The 15775-nt window shown below is 38.6% G+C and overlaps 2 protein-coding genes across 15 annotated transcripts in view; both read left to right on the top strand.

Moving 5' to 3' along the window:
* The first annotated feature begins 891 nt into the window (after window positions 1-891).
* Msp300 (Muscle-specific protein 300 kDa) overlaps window positions 892-15775 on the top strand; it is a 111427-nt gene continuing 96543 nt past the window's right edge. For 3 of the 14 annotated variants that reach the window (XM_070283380.1, XM_070283381.1, XM_070283378.1), the window contains exon 1: window positions 12679-14842. In XM_070283380.1, coding sequence (XP_070139481.1) covers window positions 12943-14842 — 1900 coding nt within the window. In that variant the 5' untranslated portion in view covers window positions 12679-12942. Of the gene's footprint in view, window positions 1723-12348; window positions 14843-15775 lie in introns of those variants that run through there. The other 11 variants (XM_017176508.3, XM_017176507.3, XM_017176504.2 and 8 more) reach the window with 9 other exon arrangements.
* Window positions 9754-10616, top strand: LOC108081360 (protein Turandot F-like). The gene is made up of 2 exons (XM_017176512.3): window positions 9754-9859; window positions 9920-10616. Exons 1-2 carry the CDS (start codon window positions 9837-9839, stop codon window positions 10377-10379), a joined length of 483 nt encoding a protein of 160 aa, XP_017032001.1. The 5' UTR covers window positions 9754-9836; the 3' UTR covers window positions 10380-10616.

The following is a 15775-nucleotide window of genomic DNA, read 5'->3' as shown; positions in this document are numbered from 1 at the left end:
TTTCCTCTCTCTCTCAGCTCTGTTTATTTGTTCTATTTTAATTTAAACGAACAATTCACTTGATAAACAATTATTTGAATTTTTCTCCGCTAAAAACTTGGCTAATTTCACTTTCTCGCCTCATCCAACATTATCAATTTGCTTGGTTTCAAGGCCTCTTTTTCTCAGTCTGCCAAGAATATATCATCGACTTTTTTGGAGGCCTTCAAACAATTTTGACAGCAGCTAATCCGAGTGCTGCTCACTCGATTTTTCCTTTCAATCTTTAGCATAATGTTAATTTTCAAGCATTGTAAATTATCTGGCACATACATATTTTCACTAATATATGTGACAACTAACTGAAATAAATGTTTGTGGCGCGCCAAACACTCTTTTGGAAACTAAGAAAACCGCTCGGCCAACGTCAGCGCCATTTTTAAAGATTGTATAAATGTTTATATCACTTCCGTTAGGATCTACATATCTCTCAGCTATATGCAGGCAGCAGTATACATGTGCGTAGTTCTCTGGCGAAATTAGTGAGCTAACCATTTTCGAGAATAGGTCATGATTTATTTATGTTTCTCTTTGCCTATTTCTTAGGCTATTTTGTCCACTTGACATAATTGGGTTTGGATGGTTCTGTTCGCTTCAGGTGATTGTCTCTGCCTAATGAACAAATTATGATTTATGATTTTTGCACAGTTTTTTATGTCGTGTCATGACTTTGGTATTTCAAAAGCATTTATTAGGATTATAACCGAGGAACAAAATAAATTAAGAATTAAACTTTTAAACAATACAAGTTGGAGTGTTAATCCAATATTTTTATATATTTTTTTCTCGCCAGTGTAATATGTTAAATTAGATACCCATAGCCCCGTCCAAAAGTCTTTGTGAATCCAATATAAATTCGAAATAAAACCAAGCAAGAATCATCAAAAATTTCGATCGTCTGATCTCCGTTTGCCGTTAAGATGTCCGGGCAGCAACCGCCGCCGTATGGGAATGGGCCACGTGGTTGGAATCCACGTGCTCAGAATCCCGCTTCTCCGTCGCCGTCTACCTTTCTCTATCGTCCACCTTCGCCCTGGACGACGGCACCGAGTCCGCCGCCAATAATCTCGGGACCTCGACCCTTTGGGCATGCAATGTCACCGGCTCCCCTCAACCAAGTGAGGGGCCAGCGTGGCAGCACCAATATACCGCATCCACGACCTCAGTGGCCGGGTGGCAATCAATCGCCGGCTCCTTTCCAGCAGCAACAGCCACCGCCAAGTGGTTACTATGGTGGAGCAGGAGCATCGCCGGCACCGCGTCCCTTCCGTCCGGCGCCACTGCAGCATCAGAACTCTTATGGAGCCCAGCCGACCAGCTCGTTTCAGCTGTCGCCAACACCATCGCCCATTGTGTGCCAAACACCCAGCTCGGACTTTAACTACAGCAATCGACAGACACCCCTGTACCATCCACAACAGGCACCGCCGCCACAATATTACCAACAGCAGGGAGCGCCGGTGATACCACCGCAACCGAGACAACACGGAGGACACGGACTGGCCCAGGATCAGATCGATTTTGTGGGCGTACCGCTGGAGCCTCCGCAACCTAAATCCTATGTGATTTACGATGATGAAGAGGAGTTCGGTCCGTCTACAGCCGAAATTATAGCGAATCAATCGCAGGACTACATCGACGAGAAGCTTGCCGAATATCAGATGACGATATTGCAGTTGCAAGGTGAGTTTTTGAAATGGAGTATTCTTTTTATTTAGGGATAAGTTATTTAGAATCTCAAGATCATGGCTAAGAGTAAAATATAATTCTTAATTTTTCTGTTTCATTAGTTCACCTCTTCTTTAGTCTTTTTTTTTCCGAGTGTAGCTGATTCATCTATTCATTCTAGAATTGTTTTTTAAGTTGACAGCCATCAGTTGTGGTTCCTCCCATTCAACACACAAATAACATGTAAAATATTTGATTTTCTCTTGGCAAAGCATTGAACTTTGTTGAATCAGAGCAGAGCATAGCGGGCGAAAGCGAATGTAAATGTCAACCGAACTTGACCCAGACAGCCCACGTTCCCATCTCCCATCCGCCAATCCGCTAGTAGCATCTTTTTCTTCAGCGCCGGCCATCATCCCATCCTGCTGACATCATCGCTCGAAAGTAGACTATGGCCTAGATTCTTTTGCTCTCTTTCACCTTTCGCTGGCTTTAAGTGCCTTTTGGTTCGAACATTATTATTATTTTGGCTATTTTGGTAGGCATCACCTCAAGGCAATGACATAATGTGTTGTCGCCAAAATGGAAGCAGAATATAAATTTTTGGCAATCGTGCAAATTGCAATCGCCAATACGGGGCCAAACACATCGAATGCCAAATGAATCGATGAATTGTTATGCCCACATACATTCATTTAATATATATTTGTTGTGTACTTTCTAACAATTTGCAAGTGCTGGGAATGAGATAATCGGTTATTTAATATTTTGCACCTAGCTGGGCATGAGGGTGGGCCAAGTAAACATATTTGCTTAATTATTTAAAGTCAATAATGGGCTTAGTTTTGTATATTTGTTTGTTTTATAGGGAAACTTGATTGGTTTCAATGAATAGCTTAAGAAAATATGTATATGATACATCGTGATAATCGATATAAAACTGTACTCGATATTTTTGACATCCTTTTTCCTATTGAGAACTATATTTTTTTTGATAATAACTTGTATAGAATTTTTCAGAGTATCACTTAAACTATTTCCGAATTTTCTGCTTTATCGCTTTCTAATTACTCAGGTCAATAGATAAATCGGATTTCCTTTTAGCCACAATTACCGGCACAAGTCGAATGTAATTAATTGTAAAGCGTGTGATCTCACTTTTGTGTGAGGCTGATTGATAGACAAGGTTCGGAGGAGGCCTTTGTCTAGCGCTCGTTGAGCAGTGAGATCATTTTTTAATGATTGAAACGCAACGAGTTATTCGGCAAAGTACGGCGCAGTGTGAATGCGTTTCAAATAGTTCCAATAGACAAGTGATGATGCCAGGTCCGGTCTGTGCTGATGTCACAGTGGAAATGGCTTCATTGTGTTATTTATATATTGCATTTTCTCGATCTGATTTTATTTCCATTGTCTCACAGTTTCCGCCGATCCAACTGGGCCTGCATCTTGCTGCTGCCTCCTTGAATCACTTTTGGGCTAAATTATTTTTAGAAGCTTGTTTGGTATGAAATATATATCTCAAGGGACGACGGGAGACTGGGCTGGCTGTTGTGCTATTTTCGTATAATTTTCTCGCCCTGCTTTCTGGTTTATTTTCAAATTTAGCAGCGTTTTTCTGTTAAGCTATTTTATCTTATTTTTATTTTTTTTTGGCTTGCTTTACTCGAACTTGTCTTGTCACGGGAAGAAATGCGATTAAAAATAGAGTTCTTTTTAGAGTTTTCTGGGTTTTTCTACTTGTCCCGCTTGGCATGTTTGCTCTGGGATTTAGAATGTACAACACATGGATTCGTTTTGTGTGTTTTTACAATATAAGAAAAATATACAAGGAGGAATAGAGATTTTGGGGAATTAAGTAGGAAAAGTTTTAAATAGTTTTGTAAGCTAGTTGAGAAGAAAATTTATTCTTAATAATTATAATAGAAATTTGCAAACTTGATATATGATTTATTTTATATTCCTTTGTCATGTTTTAACAACGACTTGACAGATTTATTAAAAAGCTTCTATATAATTCCAACAAAGCCCATAAAATGTGTTGTTGAAATTCCTTATGTTAAAATCAAAACGTTTCTTAATTTATTCGTTTTCGTTGCAAATATATTTTACACTAAACGTTTTGCTTAACACCCACGCGTGCCTATATCAAATGGGAAACATTCGATGTGTTTAGCTATATATACAATGTGAATGTGGGATCTTTATAAATAGGTAATTCTATAAACTAATTTTGTCATTTTTCGCACGTAGAAAGGCGGCTTTAGATGATGACATCCAGACATATGCAAATGCCACAATTCAAACAAATCAAAATTGTTGACATCTGCTCAGTTCTGTATTTTTATTTTTAAATTTGATTTCGGTCACTTAATAAAATTTTTACAAAATAATGGGATTTTAAAATTCGTATAAACTCCTATTGATCGAAAAATGTCGATTGTAGAACTGATAGCTACGATGAAATTAATAAATTATGCCTAAATGAATTTTATAATAATTTTTTCACAAATATAAGTAGACTTTTGCCAAAACCATAACTAATCGTTGACAGTTGGCCAGTTTTATAATTTTTTTTAATTGCTTTTCGACCCCTTCGCTTGCCATACGAGTGAATATTAATGGCAAATAGTTTATATCATTTACATAGCTTAATTTTTGTGCAAATAAACTTTCTTGGCTAATCTTAAAAGGAATTCATATTTCTTTAATGGTCTCTTGAACTAATGTATGGCCTCAAGCTGAAAAATACTACATATATATGTATGTATTCGTATTTGGCCTTTTTGGCTAGATGAATTTCTGTTTAGAGAAGCGTTTTGTGATGCCTTGAAGTCAATATTTGAAGACCAAGAAGCGTTTGCCTTTCCATTAATCTGAGCAACTTTATGGCTAGGTGTGAGATAAATATAAGACATCGACGATCTAATATATATCGTAAGCAAAAGGAAATATCATTAAATGTGGTGAAATGCGAACTTTTTCAAGAGCGGAAACAATTGTTTATCCAAAAAAGAGAAAAGTGTTTGTTCGAATTGAGTGCTGGAAATGGATGGATATATGTACATATATTTAGAGGGTCTATAATTAGGAATATATGTATGTATGTACAGGCATGCATATCTTGAGTTCTGCAGCTTGTGTCTATACACTATACATTTTTTTAGATTCTCTTTTCTAGGCAAAAATAAAGACAGACAGTAATTAGTTTCGCGTTTTGTCTCTCCAATAAGATAGAAAAAGAATTTTAAGTTTCTTTTTGGTCACTCAGCGAGTGACCGTAAGAGCTCTTTAAAGTTTTGTTCTAAAAATAGAAATGAATATCAAATGTTGATCATATCTTAGTCTAGATATTTTTTCTAATTTGCAGAAAAATAAACTTTCTTATCAATAGGGATTTTTTCTGTCCCGGACCCATATACCAAAATTAACTTGAATACCAAAATGAATCATAATTGCTTCCGAAATAATATCTATCCATAATGAGAATTTATTGTTTTTGTAACAACAAATTACTAATGGCTGTACAAGTGGCTTCCACTTTAAAATTTTACAGCTTGCACAGTGGCTCACACCCCACCGAAGTGGCTCGTAAACAAAATGATGCTATAAAATCGAAACAAACATGTGAATTCTCTCAAGAAAACGCCACTTTGTGGTGATGTGGTTGTTGTTTTTGTTGGTCTCTAAATTTAGGGGGCCAGCTCTTGTTGTTGCCACCATTGTTTACTTTCGATTTATTGATGTAGCTTACATGATATTTCAAGTGGCACATACTCGAAGTTTCGGTCAGTGTAGTAAAATTTTTTTTTATTTTTCCAACGAATTTCTTACAATGTATAATAAAAACGAAATGAATCAGAAATTACCAATAAACCACGCACATATTATATTCGTTTTTTTCACCACCATGTTCTTATTTTCTAAGCAACTTTCTGGAATACATAAACCTTCTCAATTGTTTAAGATCAGAGAGTTCAGATCCAGTGAAATTCTTCAAGTCACTGAAAATTATTTGCTGTTTTTCTGATAAGATTTCTATGGGAAGAGGGTATAAATTAAGTGCAGAAGAATGAAGAAATCTTCATTATCAATCGCGACAAGTACTCCCAGCAATGGTGCGTTCAATCAATTTTTGGTAATTATGACATAAAAATATCCTGGCAAGTCCTCTAGCAAGTTCAGTATTACAGCTTCCTTGCTGTCGGTGTGGCAGTGATTCTGATGATGTGTGCAAACAGGACTCAAGGTGATCAGTTTTCGGTCTCTGCTCAAGAAATGCTTCGCATTTACGGCGATTCATTAGTTAGCAGAGTTGCTCTGCTCAAATACGAGAATCTGGAACGCCTAGCTGAATTTTATGAGAAGTATCGTGATCGCATCCCATTCTACGAAAGGGAAAGGCAATGGGCCGATCATATGCTGTTGAAGTACAAACAGCTCTGGGTTGTTGATGGAGTACCGCTTCAAGGAGGAGGTTTAGTAGTTAGACCTATTTCTGATCGTGATCTTGATGAACTCGAGTTTATACTTAAACGAGTGACAAGTTCAGCTGCCGGTGTTAAGATAAATCGTGGCACCGCACTCTTTGGTCTTGCTTCCATTATCACCTGCTATGTACTTGGATCAATGTAGGTAAATTGTGTGTAAGGCCATTGTCTAGATCAATGTTAACGTTTGATCAATAAATACAACAAATATTGATTAAAAATTTGTGTTTACTTGCTAGTCTTCTAAGTTACTTATGACAAGATATAAACATAAAGTTGAATATGCAAATTATCTTGAAAAACGATGTTATATTTGGTGTTCCTTTTTTTTGGGGGTTGAAGGTGGCTGACTAATACTATCGATACTTATTTACATATGACTTAGGTCCTTTGTTAATATAAGTTTCATTTGTGAGTCTGTTATGAAAAAATCCCAAAACGAAATTGTATATAGCTAAATTTGATGCTGAAAAGTGTACGTTTAAAAAACTAACTGTCAAAATCTCAATTATTCCTTGGTTTTCCAATGTTTTTATTATAGCGAAGCTATAATTGTTTATTGTTTAATTTAATAAACAAGAAAGGAAACTTAGAATATATATACCTTATAGGGTCCGAAATGTCTCCTTCACTGCGTTGCTTACTTCTGACTAAAAAAACCAGCATAACATCCGTTGTTATTTTCTAAGCCGCCTGCTGAAATACATAAATCTGTGAAATATTTAGAGTCAGGAAGTTCGAATCCGGTGAAATTTTTGTTTCGTTTCATTAAATTGAAACTTATGTGGCTGTTCTTCTGATAAGAAGACTATGGCAAGTGCTAATTATGTATTAAATATTTAAATAAATTCAGTTCAGTCTTAGTGTATATTATTTTGTATTTATTTATTTATTTGGTCAACAGAGAGACTCCTTAACTGGCTACTTAAATACTTAATTAATACTAATTGAGGCTAAATATAGATACAATATTTTATTAGCTGAATCTCTTGGTGAGGTTGGGTCCAATTGCATGATTGATTTATTAAAGTAAATAAATTCCTTGTGATGGGCTCGTTTAGGAGGACATTTTGTAAATGTAATAATATCAAGTATTTCTCGTTTTTGCAAAGAATTTCATCAAATATATTTATAATTAAACAATTACTAAGCCACTTGATGAAATACATTAATCTTTAACGAGTGGGTCAGAGTGGTCAAATACGGCGAATTTTTTTTAGTGAGACAATTCCTAGAAGAAATAAACATATTTCTAGGCAACCAAAAATATATTTTGCTGTTCTTATCAGAAGAAGATGTCTATGGAAAGAGGGTATAAATGGGCTGCCAATTCACTCTTTTTGCATAGCTTTTCATTAAGGGGGGGGGGGGGGGAAGGTTTTTAATTTTTTTTTTCGTAAATTTTTTTTTATTTTTTATTTTAAAAGTTCAATATTTTAAGAATATTGTGTCCAAGTTTTACATCAATCATAGTAAAATTGACGAAGTTATGCGGAGCTGAACGAAGGTCGGTAGGTGTTCAATGCATGAGAATCACAAAGTTTAAAGCGCTCTCCTGAAAAATGCCATTTTGAAAATCGGTGTACACGATAACTAAAAATATACTGAACCAATCGGTTTGAAATTTGGAACATAACTTCTTTAGATAATTCTACAGGTATTCTCGTCGAGCTTTTTTTAATTTTTAATTTTCTTATATTTTTTATTTAACAAATTAACTTAATTTTTTAGTCAAAAATCGGGGTTTTGACTTCAAGTTTTGATAAAAAATAGGGAAAAAATTTTAAAAATAAAAACGCTTCGAGAATACCTCGGGACACTTATCCTTTAACGAATGAGGTATAATTTTTGTAGATCGGATGATTCTGTGGACAGTTAGGATGTACACCGCAAACCAACTTTTTTTGGAGGCGACTCGGGAGATTCCCTATAACTCCTCTACCTCTAAATATTTTTCAATACAAAATTTATCACAAACTGTTCAAATGTTGTGTTATTATATGGTATTTAATTCGTTAAGCTAGCTTTAGCCGTTTCGCCACAACATTTTTTTGAAAAGTGGGCATTTTTGCACCGAATTAACCTTACCCCCCCCTTAACAGTCGCGGCAAGTAGTCCCAGCAATGAATCGTCCAAATAATTTGTGGTAATTATGATTAATAGAAAAATATCCTGGCAAGTCCTTTAACAAGTTCAATATTACAGCTTCCTTGCTGTCGGTGTCCTGGCAGTGATTCTGATGTGTGCAGTTAGCACCCAAGGAGACCAGTATGCGGACGCTGGTCGGGAAATTGTTCGCATTTACGGCGATCAATCAGTCAGTAAAGAAACCAAATTCGAGAAGCTGCAGAGCCTAGCTGAATTTTATGAGAAATATCGTGATCGCATCCAATTAAATGAAAAGGAAAGACAATGGGCCGATCAGTTCCTGCTGAAGTACAAAGAGTCATTTGTAGAAGGAGCACCGCCCCAAGGAGGAGATGTAGAGATTAAATTTGGCAATGATATTAAGAATTCTACAATTATAGTTCAGAACAATTCAGCCAGCAAAGCCAGCGGAGTTGAGATAAATCGCGGAACCGCAATTTTTGGACTAGCTCTTGTCGCTGCCTCCTATATATTTAAGTCCCTACAGTAGCTAGCATACTTTCATGTTTAAAAACAAAATGTCTATTGTTAAACTTGCTAGACTGCTCTTAAAATATATATTAAAATATCACTAAACTTCTGCGTTGTTTATTTGTTGTCACAGTTTTTAGGGTGACTCTTTGAAAAACTGAGTCGAGGAAGCAACTAAGCTTCCGAATTTGTGGCATATTTGACTGTGTTTTAAAGCTTAGACAAAAGTAAAAATAATTTAAATTATAACAGCATAAAGAAGTTGTCAATAAACAAATAAAATATAGAAGATCGAAGATGTATAAAGATTTTTTTTTTAATAAGCATTCCTGATAACCAATTCCAAGAAATAACTAATAAAATAAATTCCAGAAAACAAGCGTTTTTGTTTTATTTGTTTTATATTTTATTTTTTTCAACAAAAACAACAAATTGCAACCATTCGACCTTAAAATACCTTGCAATTCAAAAAGCTTTATAAATAATCCTCTTATATAATCTGTATAAAGTTTTTGATAACCGATTCCACGAAATGTACCAATTATAGGTTAATAAACACATAAAAAGGAAATGAGTCATATTGCATTTATATTTTGTATATTTTTTATTTACTTTTTTTTCAATAAAGAAAACCAATTGCAATCATTCGACTTAAAGTACCTAGCAATGCAAACTTCAGATATTCATTATATTTAATAATATAAAAAATATATTTATGAATAATCCTCTTTTACGTTCTGTAAATACTTGAGACTTGTCGTATTCGGAATGTAATTTCAACAATTTATTTCCTACATGTTTGAAAAGTCCTATCATACCTTTTTACGTACCAAGTGAAATTATGTATATATATTCCAAAGCTGCGCTTCGATTGTACTATCTACAAGCGTCTTTATTTTTCTGTGTTTCTGATAAGAACTGAACGTGAGGAGGGTATAAATTGTGAATCCTCTTTGTGGAGCAAGTCAAAATACTTTTACATTCCCGAGTGACAGTGTCTTCTGACAAGTGAATCCAGCTATGAGTCGTTCAATGAGTTTGTGGTAATTATGACTAAGAAATAATATATCCTGGCAAGTCCCTTAAGAACTCTGAGGTTTCAGCTACCTTGCTGTCCTAGTGACAGTGGTCCTGATGTGTGCTGGCAGCACTCAAGGCGACGATCAGTTCACGGCCACAGCTAGACAAATGATGCGTATTTACGGCGACCCATCAGTCAATAGGGCAATCAAGCAGCAGAATCTGGATCGCCTGGCCAACTTTTACCAGCACAACCGTCATCGGATTCAATTCACTTCACAGGAAAGACGACAGGCTGATGACTTGCTGAGGAGGTACAATAATGCAAAGGCTTCTGTCACGGTGGATGGAGTACCAGCCCAAGGAGGAGCTGTTACAGCCGTACTTATTCCCCTGGCTGTTGAAGGAGCCACCCAGCTGGTCAAGTTTGGAATTGATCATTTGAAATCATCAGCCGGCGGAGTTGAGATAAATCGCAGTGCTGCCATTTTTGGCTTGGCTTTTATAATGGCCTGCTATTTGGTTAGATCTAAGTCGTTGTAGGATGGTGTCCGCTGGTATACTGACTTTGAACTATGTGAACTCTGCCTTGATGAATATAAAAGTCAATTCCATTGAATATCTGAAAACTGTAGTACTTATGATTTACAAAATAAGTTAGTTGCTTATGGATTTTTTTAAATAATTTTTTAATATTTTGTTTTAATAAATTTAAACTACATATTTCATATTAAACCATAAATAAATAGAAAATGATTGAGATCACGGCCATAGATGATATATACCATATATAGTTATTGTAACCTACAAGCAGCACTTGTAGGTGAATTTAAGACTGTTTTTTAGACATACATTATGTTGGCCATGACCATCCTCAACCCTTAACATGTCTCACACCAGGCTAGGAATAAACCCTCTCAGGATAGCGGTACTAGATGACCCCTGCGTGCTTTAGACTCTACTCCTTGTTAAACTTCTATCTAAGCTTTCAAAACGCACTTGATTACTTTCAAATCAATAATTAATATTCATTTGTGTCGACCTCTGTCCGGCTTAGAATTTATCTATGCATACCAAATTAAATTGCGTTGTCAGCTAAAAGTGCTTTGAAGTGCAACTCTACTATATTTCAGGGCCAACCTCGCAACTCAAAAACAAAAAAATATAAACTCAGACATATCAAATGCAATGCAATCACCAAACCGTGACGTCATTTGCCTGGTTTGGTTTATAAATACGCGACAAACTCGTTTTGTATATTTTTTTTTTGTTTGTTTGTGATTATGTAAACTTCAAACGCAAAAGAAGAAAAACAAGCATTTGTTTTGGTTTTTCTCTCCGTCTTTGTATTCATGAATGACTTTCATTAATTGCCGCTGTAAGTTGAGCTTTACCATGCGCTGACCCATATTTTCCCCAGTTGCTCGCTCTCAATTTGCATTTTCAGTATGTCTCTCAATTGGTAACTGATCCATCAGGGTTGTAGCTTATAATAATAATCCATAAGGGCATAAACAACCACCGGCCAAGGGTGATGCTTTCTCACGCTTCATGATGTCACGCCGTTAAAGGTGTAAGAGAATTACAATTACCGCAGACCCAGGGTCGGTGTTTAAGAACATTCGGAGCATTCAAAGGCCACCCATTCATGGAGAAGAGCAGAGAGCCTTGTGTTTGGGGAAAACTATAGCTAGCTCTCTGGGAGGCCAGAGAGAGTAAACTGATTAAAGTACGACGTGTTATCTTTCAACATTTTACCACCCTATAAACTTAAGCTTTTTTGCGTCATTAAACTTTATACGTAAAGTTAATGGCAATTTAAAATGGTATTCTTCATTTTGGGAATATTATATCAATAAATATCTAGACAAACATCCTATTAAATAAACATTTTTTAGGTCTTTCATACGATATACAATGTATTCAAAAATCTTTGTTTACGTTCTGTGCATTTTCTGACAAGAGGTCAAGCAGAATTGGCCGAATCTCGAGTCAGGGCTTTGTGCAACACTGATTTAGACACCGAAAATGTTGACTAAACCCCCGGTGTTCTCTATGCTAGTTAAAGATTTTAAAAGGAATTCATTTCTGTTTCAAATATATAAAAGAAATATTTCATACAACTCCTCCCTCATCCCCTTACAAAAAGCCGGCTACTGCGCCACTGACCCCAAATAATAACAAAGCGGTGTCTCGGCTCAAACTCGGTGAGAGCCTGCTGAGGCGGTAAACACAACATCCATCAAAATGCGTAAATAATACTCTCTCTATCAGACTCTCAAGCTCTCCGTGGCTTCTTGGCACTAAGGTCTCCGGGTCTCTCCCGCTCTCTCTGGGTTTTTCATAAATACCCATACAGAGGCGAGCCCACAGACTCTGGGAAACATGAGCTTTACTACGATTACTATACGAGAGCTGCTGCTCTCTCACTTTTTTTTTTGGACTGGACAAGGCGTAGCATATTGAACGTAGTCCCCACTGGGTTCAGTATCGAACCGGCTTTCTGCGACAGCGGATTGAAAACGCGGAGCGACAGAGTCGGCGCCGGGGCATAATGTGATAAACCCGCCTGCCCAACAAACAAAATAATAAAAGCAACCAAAACCCAATTTGAATCTTTTTTCGGGGGCAGTGAGAACTGCGAGTGTTTATACGAAATACAAAAATCTTACCTAACCGCGTGAGATAATCTCATGTGCGCTCGCATTGTCTCCTAATAAAAACCCCAGAGCCCCCCGAAAGCTCCAAGTGTTAACCATAAAAACCAGGAGAAGCGTGTTGTGTGATTTGCTTTTAAGCAAATTAAAGTTGAATTACGTGTGCGCCGAAAAAAAAAGAAGAAACTGAAGGCCATTCAAGGGTTGTTCAAAGGAAAATTTGGAAATTTGGCTGGCAAAGGAAAAGTCACGAAAAGTCCGTGTGTGTGTTTTTTGTGTGTGCGTTGCGTGAGAAAAATCAATTCTGCATTTTGTGGAAATTCGAAGGAGAGGAGAGAGAGAGACAAAAGAGAAGAGAGCAGTGAGACCAGGACAGGACCCACAAGGAAAACCCAGTAACCGATGACAATTTGGCTTGACAAGGGGCAATTAGCAAAACCAATGCCATTATGGCTGATAGAGGAGATCCAGGATCCAAGCACAAGGATCCAACAACAACAACCGTAGATGCCGGCGGAGGACAGGCAGCGGGCGGAGGCGATGACGTGCCTCCTCCAATCCCAGCTGTTCGCCGGCGTCGTGCGCATGAGCACAAGCAGTCCTCGAGAGAACAACTGGACGAGGAAGAGCAGGTTCGGAGTCAGGAGAGTCAACAGCTGGAGACATCGACGGTGACGCGTACTTATATGAAAACCATCACCACTTCCCTGACCACGTCGAGTAGCTCCAACCGGGAGGAGTTTGTGCTGGAGGAGCCCTCTCCTTCGCCAAACCAACAAAGATTGCGTCAGAAGGTGGCTCAGTATGAAAAAGTATGGTCGGAGGGCTCCAATCCTGTCAAGCGACCGGCCGAGCAGAGCTCGGATGAGTTGCGTCTGGCCGATGACCAACAGGATGACTTTGATGCCGAGAATCCCTTTGAGATAGACGTCCATGAGATTGAGCGACGACTGCGACAGGAGCGGCAGCGCGGCTTGGCAGAAGCGGAGGCAGCCAAATTGGCTTTCCAACAGGTCCAACTCCGGCACACGACTCCTCCACCTCAGCTGCCGCCGCGACGAGTGGAGGTGACCAGCGAGCAGGTAGCTAGTCCTTTTAACGTAACCCTCCGCACCACGAGTCGTATGAGTCCTGGGGCGGAGCAGGGCAACGTGGAGGAGCAGCTGTCGCCGTTCAATGTGACCCTGAGAACCACTCGTAGGACCAAGAAAAAGGAGGTCAAGGAACTGGAAAGCTTCCTCGAAGGCGAAAGAACTGTGCGTGAAGTGCCCTCAGCGGATGGAGTTCGCACCATCATTACCTCCTCGATGACCAGCGATGGTGGCTATGCCGAGGAGAAGATCTATCGCCACGGTGAGGGCTATGTATCGCCTAGGGATTCACCCTCTTGGTCGCGTTCCAGTTACTCCAGCGAGCGTTCCAGTGTGACGCCTCCGAGGAGCGTAGATCTAACCGCCGGCGGACGAAGGATTCTGATCAAACTGGAGCAGGAAAGTGAACTGGCAGAAGCTGATAGCCAACTAAGGGACGAAACCGATTCGTTTGGTGGTCGCCAGGAGTTGTCCATGGCAACGGGCGGCAACATTGACATTACCGTCGGTGGTAGCAACCCCCGCCGGCGTTTATACCAGCAAACAACTGTCCAGGTGGGTGGCAACGCCGCCGCCGAGCCAACCCTAACCCCCCAAAGGCAGCGGCCCAGGGAACTAGCACTGGGCACCACGAAGACAATGCTAACATCCACGCCAATTGGCACGAAGGAGCAACCGCAAACGGGTCCGAAAACTCAAGTTAGTCCAGCTGCAACGTGCCAATTGCGCGGTTCTTCGACGGAAGAGCCCCGGAAAATTGTAAGCCACAAAACGATAACCAGCACAACGACCAAGTCCACTTCATCCTCCTCCTCCACGTCGCGCAAATTAATCGAATACGAATCGGGATCCGGATCCGGGAATATCTCGCAGATACGTATGGAAAATATAACCGCGAGTGACAACGACATTGTCGATAACGATTCGGATACGGAGGGCAGGCCGGCCAGCAGTATAGTGATTGTGTCCACGCCCACGCGTTCCCATACACCGGCACCGGCAACCACATTCATATCTGCACCAACGGCATCCGCGTCGCCCATTACGCCGCACTGTTCGACAGCTGCCCACGCCCTCAGCGGCATTGGCACTTTCAGCAAGAGTCTGCGCCAGGATTATCAGACTCTAGCAACGCAAAGTGGCCGCAGCAACGAATCGCCCAGCGACCAGGAATACCAGGAGTTCCAGTCCACCATGGCTTCGATCAATTACGCACGGAGCAATTCCCAGTACGATTGTCATATCAAGGAGAAGAGAGGTAAATCAGAGAGGGAATGTTTTTTTTATACCCTTGCAGGGTATTATAATTTCAGTCAGAAGTTTGCAACGCAGTGAAGGAGACGTTTCCGACCCTATAAAGTATATATATTCTTGATCAGCATCAACAGCCGAGTCGATCTAGCCATTTCCGTCTGTCCATCTGTCCGTCTGTCCGTCTGTCCACCTGTCCGTTTCTACGCAAACTAGTCCCTCAGTTTAAAAGCTATCTGAATGAAACTTTGCATATAGTCTTCTATATACTCTCACTGCTATATATGTCGGAACGGGCCGGATCGGACGACTATATCATATAGCTGCCATACAAATGTCCGATAAATTTTTAGAAAAAAAATTATAACTTTGCTGTTTTTCAACATTTTTGCACCATTTTTTAGATATGGCCATTTTATACTATTTCTAAATTTTGGTAAAAATTTTATGAAAATCGGACGACTATATGATATAGCTGTCATAGGAACGATCGGGAAATTAATAGGAAACAAATTATTGCTTCGTTGTTTTTCAACGTATTTGTATCTACTCTGAGATATAGGCTTTTTTTATTGTTCTAGAATTTTGGTATAAATTTCATAGAAATCGGACAACTATATCATATAGCTGCCATATAAACCGATCGGTAGATGTATACAAAATGTAAAGCTGGGAATGCAAAACTGTAACTGTCAAACTGTAAACATAATAAGTATAGGTAAAATGTAATGAAATAATATCTGCAAGGGTATACAAACTTCGGCGTGCCGAAGTTAGCTTCCTTTCTTGTTTAATATTTATTTTAAATAAATTAGTATTGAAATTTTTGTAAGGATTTATCATAAGAAGTTCTTAATAAGTTAGGATATTTGTGATGTATTGTATGATAAAAGAAAGGATAAATCGAAATTGTAAATATGGAAAAAATTGATTTTAACGA

Source organism: Drosophila kikkawai, chromosome 2L (assembly GCF_030179895.1).
Source record: "Drosophila kikkawai strain 14028-0561.14 chromosome 2L, DkikHiC1v2, whole genome shotgun sequence".
Taxonomy (NCBI): domain Eukaryota; kingdom Metazoa; phylum Arthropoda; class Insecta; order Diptera; family Drosophilidae; genus Drosophila; species Drosophila kikkawai.
The sequence above is the reverse complement of the archived record's forward strand: the minus strand, read 5'-3'. Positions and strand labels throughout refer to the sequence as shown.

What these genes read in the sequence shown, in the direction of transcription:
- LOC108081360 (XM_017176512.3), top strand. Translation starts at nt 9,837, where the DNA reads ATGAGTCGTTCAATGAGTTTGTG. An exon ending in AGTCGTTCAATGAGTTTGTG is followed by an intron (nt 9,860 to 9,919) that starts GTAATTATGACT and finishes CTGAGGTTTCAG; the next exon opens with CTACCTTGCTGTCCTAGTGA.